The sequence below is a fragment of the Microtus ochrogaster genome, chromosome 4 (assembly GCF_000317375.1).
Source record: "Microtus ochrogaster isolate Prairie Vole_2 chromosome 4, MicOch1.0, whole genome shotgun sequence".
NCBI lineage: Eukaryota > Metazoa > Chordata > Mammalia > Rodentia > Cricetidae > Microtus > Microtus ochrogaster.
The window spans coordinates 13927985-13940278 of record NC_022011.1 but is presented as its reverse complement, the minus strand read 5'-3'; the positions used below and the strand labels follow the sequence as shown (position 1 = coordinate 13940278).

Below are 12294 nucleotides of genomic sequence, written 5' to 3'. Positions count from 1 at the left end.
TTCCTTTCCTTTCCTTTCCTTTCCTTTCCTTTCCTTTCCTTTCCTTTCCTTTCCTTTCCTTTCCTCCCTCCCTCCCTCCCTCCCTTCCTTCCTTCTTTCCTTCCTTCCTGGGTTTCCTTGTGTAGCCCATGTTGACCTTGAATTTCCAACCTTCTTGCCTCAGTTTCTCCAGTGCTGGTTTACAGGTGTGTCCTAGAACTTGCTTTGTAGACCAGGCTGGCCTTGAACTCACAGAGATCTATCTGCCTCTGCCTTCGAGTGCTGGGATGAAAAGCATGTACCACTATTGCTGGGCTTCCATTATTGTTTTTTAAATGTTAAGTATTTACATCTATTCCCTTCCTCCACCGCCCACTGAAATGGGGTCTTGCTGGGGTTTGAGCTGACTATGCGGTCTGGGCTCAACCAATGGTCTCACTCCAGAGAGTCAGGGGTCATAGGTTCTCAGCAGTCAGGCAGGGCCTGTAAGCTTCCCCATCTGTTCTGTGTTGTTACTCTGTTTCCATCTTGTCCCTCAGGGAACTGTGGGACAGGAAAGCTCAGAACCCTGCTTCAGCGCAGACCAGACCCAGCTCAGAAGCCCTTAGTGTGACTAACCAGCTGCCAGCTTTGTTTTGAGGGAAAGTCTTGCTATGTAGCCCAGGCTAGCCTGAACTCCCAAGTGCTGGGATTGATGTGGCAGGCACCACCACACCCAGACCAGGATCAACACTCTTGCTGCGCTCTGGCATTCAATCCTGGTCCCTGGGCATCCCTGGATGCCCTCACTGCACCCCTGGGAGTATTTCCCAGTCCGAGTCCCCAGATCTAGAGATGACTTAGAAGGTTCCAGACGCCAGACCAGAAAAGGGGAGACAGAGAAGGATACCATGACACCATTGTCCTCACTCTCCCACCAAGGTCAATGCTCTCAGGGCCTTGACACAGAGGAAGCCCCTCTGGGCTCCAAGCCTTCAGCAGGCTCTACATCTCATGAGAAGATCACAGCTCCATTTTCTTTCATGTATTTGTGGTTATTCCTACTGATGCTTTGCTTCTGTTTCTGAGTTGTTGTGGGTTTTTTTTTTTGATGTATGGGGGGGTATTGTTGTTTTTGTTTTGAGGTTAGAGTCTTGGTTTCTTGCTTCAGTCTTCCTGAGGCCTGGGCTAGGCCTAGCTTCCTATTTGGCTTTACCAATCAACTGGACAGAGCCCAGACTTATCTGAGAGTTTCCAGTCCAGTTTGGAGTTTCCTCCACCAGATTAGCCTGTGGGCATGTCTAAAAAGTATTTTCTTAATTGCTAATTTAAAAGGGAGAAAGTGGTGTGCCTTTTCTGCTCCAGGTTCCTGCCTCTAGAGCCTGTGCTGGTTTCTTTCAGGGATGGACCTAGAAGTATAAACTGAAATAAACCCTAGTTGCTTTTGTTCAACATTGTATCACTGCAACACAGAAGCAAACTGTTGACACCTGTCTAGGGCAAGTCACGCCAGTTGTCCATTTGACTAGCCATCGAAAGTTTTCCTGTTTATGTATAATTAGATAAAAACAATAAGAAAGTCCAGAACCTGGTTGTCACTGTGCCCACATGATTCAGGAAGAACAGACAAGGACAGCCAGGCCCTTTCGTATGGAGTATTCTGTTCCTGCTACCTGCTCTGATCTTGGAGACAGCCTGGTCCAGTGTCAGCACAAATGTCTGTCACATCAAAGGGAGAGTGGGCAGACTGGCTTGCACCAAGGCAGAAGGGGACAGAGGTTACCTCAGGGCGCCTATAGTTCCCAAGTACCTTATCTTTCATTAGTCAGTTAGCAGTAGCAGCCCAGGGACTAGTTTGGACAGGCCCTCACTCTGCACTGAATCCTGAGAACCCCTTCTCCCGGCCTGCCCGCACCCGCCTGCTTCTCCTGCCTGCACCTGCCTGCTTCCACTGTCCCTGAAATAGATACCAATGACCCTCAGAAAGCCCAGCTGACTCTCTCAGTCAGGCAAGTCTAGCTATGATGGACCTCACATCACCCCACCATCTGATTTCCCTCCTACCATAGCCTCTGTCCCCTCCTTTAAAAACGTTTTTATTTAGCCGGGCGGTGGTGGCACACTCCTTTAATCCTAGCACTCAGGAGGCAGAGGCAGGTGGATCTCTGTGAGTTCAAAGCCAGCCTGGTCTACAAGAGCTAGTTTCAGGACAAGCACCAAAACTACACAGAAAACTTGTCTTGAAAAAAAAATATTTATAATTCCTGAGGATTTCATACAATGTATTTTAATTATATTCACTCCCAAATCCTCCCAGGCCTACTCCACCTTCATGTCCTTTTTATTTTTTATAATAACCTATCAACTCCAATTTGTGCTCCTTATGTAAACTTCTGGGTAGGAGGCCATCCATGGGGGCATGGTTAACCTATCAGAAGCCATAACCTTAAAGAAAACTGACTCCCACTCCCGCGGACGCTATTGACTGTCCAAAGAACTTCAATTAAGGATAGGAGTGACCCCCTACCCCTTCTACCAGCGTTCTTCCCAAGTTTCATGGTCTAAAGAGCTGACTTGGTGGGGGGGAATGTGAGACAGGGTTTCTTGTAGACTAGGCTGGCCTCGAACTCACTGAGATCTGCCTGCCTCTGCCTCACAAGTGCTGGGATTAAAGGTGTGTGCCACCACCATCCAGCTAGGGCTGACTTATTCTTTTTTTAAACTAGAGTGGGGATAACTGCCTGTATAAAATGATGATGTGCAGAAAGGGTATGTAGTCAAAGAACGAAATCACCAACTGTGACCCTGTAGGCATATGGAAAGAAAAGGACTAACCCTTAAGTCACTGCAAAGTGGGAGGGAGGTATTTAGAAGAAAGAGAACTCCATGAGCTCAAAGCAAGTTCCTGCAGCATGCCACATAGGCGGAAAGACAGCCCAAGCCATGCAGAAACCCCACTGTGCCACGTCCCAAGCATGCTGGGGCAAGGTCACACTACCCAGGCGACGGATGGTCTCCTTGGCGAAGTTGGAGTTGGACAAGGTTGTCCTCCGGGAAACGAGGACAGGAATACGGGTGATTGTGGGACGATAGCTGGGCACATTGGGGAGGTGCTCGGCTGGGTTTGGGGGGCCAGGCCTGGGTCCCTCCTGGCCAGGTGGCTGGTCCTGGACCAAGTGATTCAGTTCCATATTCAGGCCTGGTTTAGCCATGGTACTGGGTCCAGAAGGTGGCAGGCAGAGGCGTGACCCTGGAGACTAAAATCGGGAGCTGAGTTGAGGAAGATAGTGAGGGTAAGGCTCCTCCAGAGTACTGACATAGACCGACCTAACACCTGTCCGCTGCATCAGCCCTGTTCAGGTCTGAAGCATCACTTTCTTTCACAACGCTCAACCTTAAAAGCATCACCAAGGAACACAGATGGTCCACCCAGGAGCTCCAACGCTCTTCCTGGAGCCATGGGTCTTCTTATCAACCATAATAGTATTTCCCCGTGTCAGATTCAAAAGATATCAGACTCAGAATCTGGAGCAGAAAGACTTGGAACTTCAGAAACCAGGCTCCAATGTGCTGAGCTCAGGACAATTTCCTCTTTAAGGAAACCCTGCAACCGGACTGGAGAGATGGCTCAGAAGTTAAGAGCATTGTTTGCTCTTCCAAAGGTCCTGAGTTCAATTCCCAGCAACCACATGGTGGCTCACAAGCATCTGTAATGGGGTCTGGTGCCCTCTTTTGGCCTGCAGGCATACAGACAGAATATGGTATACATAATAAATAAATATTTTTTTTTAAAAAAAATAAGAAACCCCGCAACCAATTCATCTTTCTTCGAGCCAGAAACAGACACAGCGCTAGGACCCTGGGGCTAGAATCCCTAGAAGAGGCTTACGTGGTCCTGATGCCCAGCCTTGCTTCAGCTATCCAAGAAGAGGGATTCAAAGCTACTGCCTCAAATGGTAACATGAGGACAGTCACCAGACAGTGAGGCAGACAGCAGGCAGATCCTGGCTCCGCGGGGCTTGGTAGGACCTGGATTCTATGTTTCTAAGCAGTTTCTAGGGGACACTGAGGTGTCAGCTTTTGAGTAGGGGTGAGCACTACTGTCCCAGACTGCCTGAGGAAGGGAATGGAGCCAGCATGCTGTTTGTTCTAGCCGTCACATCTCTGTGGAAGTCTAGGGTCTAGCCTGAACATCATAGGTTCCTAGAGATGAGTGTTGATGTCCATAGAGAAGACTTTTGAGTGGCAGGCTGCATTGCCATTCAGCCTGCGTGGGAGGTCCTAGCCCTGCTCCACTCTGACAGAGCTACCTGGGTTGCACAGCAAGGAGGAGCCTGAAGACGATGTAGTCTGTGCCTTCACTTTTCTACAGTGGGACACACCACACCTTAGTTTTGCTATCAGTAAAATAATCTACCAGCCTCACCAGGCAACTCTAGGACCAGAGCTTGAAGGTCAGACGTGGGGGAATACAGCCCTGCAGGCCACAGTGTCATCTGCCCAGGGGCAATGGTTCAGCCTCCTCCTTAGCACCCAATCCCTGGGGTTACCAGGTATGGTGGTTTGAATGAAAATAGTCCCCCATAGCACATAGGGAGTGGCACTATTAGGTGTGGCCTTGTTGAAGGAAGTGTGCCACAGGGGTGGGAGGGGGTGGGAGTGGGTGGGAGGGTGGGCTTTGAGTTTTCAAATGCTCAAGCCAGGTCCAGGGTCTCTCTTCTTTCCTGCTGCCTGCAATGCAGATGTAGAACTCTCGGCTACCTTTCCAACATGGTGTCTTCCTGTGTGCAGCTATGCTTCCTCCCACCCCCATCCCTGCCCCATGACAATAATAGACTAAACTTCTGAATCTATAAACCAGCCCCAATTAAATGCTTTCCTTTATAAGAGTTGCTGTGGTCATGGTGTCTGTTCACTGACGAGGACACCAGGCCTGGGATTGTGATGGCAAAGACCACAGTAAAGAGCGGGGTATAGATGGAGCTCCCCACCCAGGACATACTCAGAAGCATGGGGTGTAGCCACAGAGATGGGACATGGTCGTGCCATTTACAGACTCTGCTCCTTCACCCCCAGTCTCCCTGCACAGGTTATAGTACAATTTTTCCTGGGAGGAGGTTGCAGGAGGGGCTGGCCGGGCAAGACTCCCCAGCACTCTGGGCAGCATTTCCCCGGTACCTTTGAAAGACATCTTCTAGTTGAAACCATGTGGCCCCAAAACACAGAGGAGGGTCTTTGCCTAGGACAGAATGGAAGTGCCCCAGGCAGGAAGGAGATGGACGGTATGGAAGAGAGCCCCACCCCAGGCTGCTGCCAGTCAGAAAATCTCCTGGGGCATCTCTATACAAAGTCACTCCTACCTGTTGAGCTTGTGGCCTCCTCCTCCTTCACCTTCTCTCCCACTTCCTCCGCCTCCTCCTCCTCTGGCAACTCCTTCAGAGACACATAGAGAGGAGAGTGGGTACCTCATTGGACTCCTCCCAACTCCTACCCCACCCCGTACCAATGGGGGCAGCTCATCTCCTGGGCCATCCGAGGAGGTGCCTTACCACCTAAAGAGGGAAGCTCAAGACCCTAAACCCAGGAATTATCTCATATGCTGAGGGGATCCCCATGAGACCCTGCTCAAGGGGACATAGCTATCCAAGCAACCCCCCCCCCACCAAGAATCTTTACTCCAGGACCACACCTCCCCCACCCCATACATCCAATCTTAGCCTTCTCTGTCCTGTGGACAGCTCACCAGCAAACCCCATCATTAATGGCCCCAGATTCCCTGGGTCTCTCTACCTGCAGCGATGTTATCTGTGGCTGTGTCCTGCCTAGGTGGCACTGGTCCACATCAGCCTGTACCGCCAAACAGCTATCCAGCAGGACACTGTGACCCAAGAGACAGAGGAAAGAGACAGTGTTAGTGAAGGCTGTCATTTCCAAACCCTGCTGGGGGCCAACCAGAAACAGGGGACATAGAGACGGAAGAGACTAGATCACATCCACACGGATAGACTCCTGTCTGAGACAAGGGACTGCAGTAAAGGCCACAGTTACACAAGGAAGGAGGACTTCCCCCAAGGAAGTGGTTTATTCACTGGGTCTCAAGGATGACTGGGGAGAAGATAGGTCCAGAAAGAGGACACCACAGGGGACGATCAAGGAAGCATCTCTGGGGTGAACTCCGGGTTTCCCCAAGTCTGAAGGAAACCTTGGTGGCTGCAGGCAAGGAAAACAAGGGCTGGTGTATAGCTCAGTGGTAGAGCACTTGCCCAACCTGTGAAAAACCCTGGGTTCCATCCCCAGTATGGGGTTGGGTGGACAGAAGTGAAGTGACCTAACCAGTATCACAAACCTTAACCCAAGGCCCTTGTTGTTTCTTCCCTGTGAGTTCCGTGTCAACAGCACAGTGCTGGAGGCTCCCTGACATCACTGGCCCAGCTGGCAAGTATATACAAGTAACAGGGTCGGGGGTGGTGGAGGCCCTGGGTGGGGCAGGGAGGAGACTGTGGTCAACAGAAGAGCTCTTATCGGTGTGAACGGGGCTCCCACTCTGTTTGGAATGAGGGGTCAGGGGTATCAGATCTCATTCTCCAGAGGAATCTGAACCAGGTTTTTCAGGTAGAATGTCTTGACATTGGATGCTACGTTAGCATGTGTCTACCCAGTGCTCAAGAGGTCAAGGCAGGAGGATAAGAAGTTCAAAACCAGCTTTGGTTATATAGCAGGTTTGAAGCTGAGCTACATAGAAATCAATCTCAAACACCCCAACACACACACACACACACACACACACACACACACACACACACACCACACTTGTATGTTTGAAACTGCAGTCTGTGTGTTGCTCAGGCTAGCCTAGAATTTGCCACGTATTGCAGGCTGGTCTACAACTTGTGATTTTCCTGGTACTGGGAGTCCACGCATGTACTTCCAAGCCCAGATTCTTATGTGACTTTTGTAGTTAGAACTAAGTCCTGCCTCCCATCAGAGCCCTGCCCCCAGGGGTTTATTAGCAGATGTTCCAAGGTGTCGTCTCTATCCAAAGGGCCATTTCTCAGTTCTCCCAGGGTGGGTAAGCCGGGGCAGAGACAGAATATAGTAAAGTCTATAAGAAGTCTCCTGCCAAGGATTTTGAATGAGCGTGTATTCACATGGCCATGGCAGCTTCCGTGAGCTGTGTGCCAGGCATGTGCCAAGCTCTCTACAACATTGTCATCTCCCTGCTCCTTTATCCAAATGACTCTGCCAGGGTTGTGGTGAGATTATTCCATCTTAGAAAGCCCAAATTCAGAGAGGCCTACAGACAGCCTGTGGTCACACAGTCTTCGCAGGGTGAATCCGGGTACAGATATTGCTCCTCTGCCTGCTGCCATCCTGAATGTCTACACTGTCTCGTTGACCATGTCCTGGTACATTATCCTTCATGCATCTCTTCACCCCTAAAAATATGTTAAGATTACTTCCTGGTGGCTTTGTGTGAAGAACAATGTTAATTCATATCTTGCAAGTTCTTCTTTGGGTCTGTTTTTTTTTAAAAGAAATTGGAAGTTTCTTAGGACAGAGAGCTTGCCTAACATCCATGAGGCCTTAGATTCTGTCAAAGTAATATTCCAATATTCTCTTGGTCTCCTAACAGATCTTGGTGTTATGTCTCCCACCACAAGCAGAAGTTGGTCTCAAGCAGATGGGCCTTCTAGAACAGTCGCCGGGCTTGTCTACAGCACTCAGCACCAGTCAGAGGCCTCCTTGTCCAGATCCTCCCAGCATCAGGTGTCTGTGGCCTGGGGCAAGTCACCCTACCTGGAACCCCAGATGTCTTCTATTCCTGTGTCAAAAAGACAGGGCCCTGTGTGGACTGTCTGAGGTCACAGGATCAGGGAGCCTGATAAGAATAAGCCATAAGGCCGGGCGGTGGTGGCGCACGCCTTTAATCCCAGCACTCGGGAGGCAGAGGCAGGCGGATCTCTGTGAGTTCGAGACCAGCCTGGTCTACAAGAGCTAGTTCCAGGACAGGCTCCAAAAACCACAGAGAAACCCTGTCTCGAAAAACAAAAAAAAAAAAAAAGAATAAGCCATAAGAATGCTAGATGCTATCTCAGGATTCTTCTGGATTCTTCTCTCCAAACACAGTGAGATGCTGGCTTTGTCTGCGGTTCACTTTGGAGGAGCCAAGCCCAACCTTACACTTCCTTGGAAGGGCAGCCAAGAACACAATTCCCAAGCTCAATGTTCCTGTCTGTGAAGTGGGCTCAGTAACGGACCTGGCTTTCCCCCGTCTCCATACAATCTAGCAGCTCTTATTATCTGTTTGCATCCTTCCAGCTAATCCCAGGGGCAGCCTGGGCAGCAGGTTAGGCCATTGTACACACGCTTTGATAAACAACCTCGGCTAGCAAAGTGGTTTGCACAACAGTGGCCCTGTCCCCATTACCAAGGGGCTGCAGAGGGGTCCATGTACCAAGGCCATGTTGCTCTACTCAACCCTATGCTCACCTCTTGTCCAGCCTGGAAGCAGTAACCCCTCAACGACTAGAAAGTTCCCAAGTCCCAGGGATCTCTGCCCAGAAGAGCAGAGGTGGACTGAGGTAGGCCTCCAGCAGGCCCCTGGATTAAGTAATAAGACATAGTAGGCATGCCAGCATCTAAGTTTAGCTGCCTACTCCTCCCCCACCCTACACAGGCCATGCCCCCCAAGTTCAGGTCTGTAGATCACCTTCAACATGTTCCTCCTCTGAAATCCCAGCTCAGAAGGAGGAGAGGACAAGAGCCCAAAGACAGGAGCAGCCACCTACTTGGTTCTCTCGGGTTCTGCTGGTAGGGGGGGCCATGCTGCAGTGGGTCAGCCTGGGGCTGTGACAATGACACCAAGCCTGGGACTGGAGCATATGAGGGGAGCTGCGAAGAGCCCTGGATCAGCCGACACAACAGCTTCTATGATGCTGTGACTGATTGAGCATGGAGCCACGGGTCCTTCCTGCTTCTAGCCACACCAATGGGCTGGCAGGGAACTGCAGGAACGCTCCAGAGAGGGCAGGTGGGGACCATGGGCCAAGGTTGCTAGGAAAAGCAGAGCTATTGCCTGCAGAGACAGGGTTGCTAGGTGACCATCTGTGTTACCAGGGCCTTCACGTCATCAGTAACCTGTGTCTCTGCGAAGCTGGCCAAGGGCATCCTTCCCCAGACAGTAACAACCCAGGCCAGCCTGTCCCCAGATTCACACCTCCTATGTGTGTACCTAGGATCCCTGACTGTCATCACAGAGCCCCAAAACTCTCTGAGTTTAAAACTGTGGATGTATGTGTGCCTGGGGTACCTGCACTGAGTAGACGCATGCAAACATGTACACAAATATCTTTTATGCACACATGAGAGCCGGTGCGATGATGCATGTGTGTAAACACATATGTGAGTGTGTGTAGCCAGTGTGTGTTATACACATATGTATGCATGCTCATGTCACTATGCCTGAAGACACACGTATACATTGGTGTGGGCCTATGTGGCCACTGGCCTTTGGAGGTGTTCAGTTCAAGAACAGGGGTATGTGCCAGAATTTTCAGGCACACTGGATCAGTGAGGGAGTAACTCAGAGCCAGCACTGTGTGTGCATGTGTGTGTGTGTGTGTGTGTGTGTGTGTGTGTGTGTAAAATGCAGAGCACACACTGTATGCACTAAGGAAGAGGCAACATCTGGCCCTCCCACCTGGCTCTGTTGTGAGGGGCAGAGGTAGAGGGCTGTTTTCCCAAAAGAAAGACTTTCATAATGCTAGGGACAGGATGGAACATTTATTTATTTGTTTGTTTGTTTATTTATCTATCTATCTGTTTATTTCTTTGTGTGTTTGTTTTCAACACAGGGTTCCTCTGTGTAGCAGCCCCAGCTGTCCTGGAACTTGCTTTGTAGACCAGGCTGGCCTCAAACTCACAGAGATCTGCCTGCCTCTGCCTCTCGAGTGCTGGGATTAAAGGAGCGTGCAGCCACACCTGGCTCAGAAAGTTTTACTCAGCTGGAGAGATGGCTCAGAGGTAAGAGCACTGACTGCTCTTCCAGAGGTCCTGAGTTCAATTCCCAGCAACATGAAGCCCAACATGGTGGCTCACAGCCATCTATAATGAGATCTGGTGCCCTCTTCTGGCCTGCAAACATACATGGAAGGAATGTTGCATACATACTAAATAAATAAATCTTTAAAAAACAAAAAACAAAAAAACAAGTTTTACTCTTAAAAAATTGTTTGCGTGTGCATGTATACGATGTTTGTGCACATATCTAAGAATGTTCTTGTATGTGTACACACAGGCTTGTGGGATGTGGAGGCCTGAGGTCTTCCCCCATCACTTTCCATTGTATGCATTGAGACTCTCAACTGATCGAGAACTTTCGCTAACCAGCCTGGCTAACCAGCTAGCTCTGGGAATCTCACTTCCACCTTTCAAGGGTTAAATTACCGGCTGGCCACCACATCACTTGGCATTTCTGTGGGCTCTGGAGATAGAGCTGAGCTGTCTCCACCGTCCCTAGATAGCTTTTGTGAGGCGATGAGCTCCCTCATCATTGGAGGTAGGCAAGAGGAAAGTGTGGTTCCCCGGCATGGTTGGGAAGACAAAATGTAACCTGAGAGAGATTGACTTGAGAGCTGATGCTAGCTCATAGGGTTCTACATACATCTTATGTGATTTTCATGGTTAGCTGTTTCTTAATTGTGGATGAAATGGCCCTTAGGGGGGACAAGAACATTAGCCATCAACGGGCCCATGCTCCAGACAGACCCCACTGATCCCATTGGCTACCATCCCTGTGGCCCCCCTTTGCCAGGGCTACTCTCAGCCTTCTACAGCTGTGGGGGTGGGCACTGGAGAGGGAAGTCACTTGCCAGCTAGCCTTGCTGACAGGCATGGTACCGTTTCTGGAGCAGAGCTATTCTCTGAACACTTGTGGTGTTGCTGGGCCGCAAACGCTGGCCAGAGCAGACAAGCCATGGATAACAGGTCTGGAACAGCATTGGGACTGTGGGTAGCATGACAGAGGAACAAGGCAAGGGGTTAGAGTCAGGGACAAATAGGCTTCCTTGGTCCACAGCAACTGCTTCCCTGCTCCCCTGCCTGTCCCTCTCTCCTGCTCACAAATCTTCAATGCTCCCTGTGACATTTGAGAACCGCATCCAAGGCTGTCATATCCTGCTCCAGAGACAGCCGGCTTTGAACACTGACTGTGTGCTCTTCTCACCCCACATCCCTTCACTGGGAGAGTCCTTCAGACCCTGCGCATTGACCCTCTCTGGTCCTGTGCTTGGCCGGGGCTCTCTCTTCATACATTCCCTGCTTCACCCCAGCCCACAGCTCCCCGCTCTGCCAACTCTTACACGCAGTCTCTCTCCAGCTCCAAATAGGTCAGGGATCTGCCTTTCATTTTTTAATCTTTATTCAAAATGCACGGTGTGGACTTTAATGCCACCTCAGCGTGGATGTGAGAATCAAGCATTACGGGGCAGCAGAGCAGAATCTAAGGTAGCTGTAGGTAGACACTATCGGAGGCCACAATAGGATCACTGGCATGAGTGTATGTGTGTGTGTGTGCGTGTGTGTGCATGCGTGTGTGTGTGTGTATACATGCATACATGGGGAGACAACCTTGGCTTTGCTGTTAAAAGAGAAGTACATGTGTTCAGTCATGCATCTATACATGCATTAATTCTACATTTTTTTTCATGCCTATTGTGTATCAGGCATCTGGGATACGGTAGTGAAAACAACCGGCTCAAGTTTCAGATTTCACAGGGATGAATCTGTGTGAGTTGGAGGGGGCAATATTGGGCTGAGGTCTCATTTTGAGCACAGTGGGGACCTCGGCTTTCCCAGTCCTCTGGCCAATGCCCAACAATGCTCAGCACAGAACAAAGGCAGAAAGCATCCCACCCCAGGACCCCCAATCCCACCGCTGGCCCAGCCCAGGACAAGTTACTCACACAGGCTCCTCTTCCTCCCCATCCTCCTCCTCTTCCTCCTCCTCCTCTTCTCTTTCCTCTTGAATCTGAGGCAACTCCCTAGGTCAGGGCCAGAGATAAGAGATGATCCCTCCAGGGCCTCTCCAGTCCCCCCTCACCCCATCTCTGGTGTGTGTTCTGGGACTTACTGCAGCTCCACCTGAGATTCCTCAACAGTAGTCCCAAGCTCTTTCAAGCCACAACTTGTCTACACTGTTCTGATGGCAACTTGAGGACAGCTCTGAGCTTCAGTGAGCCTCAGTTTCCCCTTATGTATTTCTCAGCAGTGAATGAATGCAGGTCAGGAGCTTGAATTGCTCATCATAACAGCCCCTTATTTTTTTTTTTTTTTTTT

General features: G+C 50.3%; 1 protein-coding gene and 1 long non-coding RNA gene across 2 annotated transcripts in view; both read right to left on the bottom strand.

Moving 5' to 3' along the window:
• Positions 1-5344, bottom strand: part of LOC101980391 (cyclic nucleotide-gated cation channel beta-1) — a 35160-nt gene extending 29816 nt beyond the window's left edge. The window contains exons 1-2 of the mRNA XM_026790154.1: positions 5319-5344; positions 2957-3215 (exon numbers count right to left, since the gene is read on the bottom strand). Coding sequence (XP_026645955.1) covers positions 2957-3170 — 214 coding nt within the window. The 5' untranslated portion in view covers positions 3171-3215; positions 5319-5344. The remainder of the gene's footprint in view (positions 1-2956; positions 3216-5318) is intronic.
• Positions 5345-5364: 20 nt separating this feature from the next.
• On the bottom strand, positions 5365-8909 carry LOC113458534. The gene is made up of 3 exons (XR_003378896.1): positions 8748-8909; positions 5749-5836; positions 5365-5391 (listed from the first exon to the last, which is right to left on the bottom strand). It is a non-coding gene; the product is annotated as an uncharacterized LOC113458534 (long non-coding RNA).
• Between the last annotated feature and the right edge of the window lie 3385 nt (positions 8910-12294).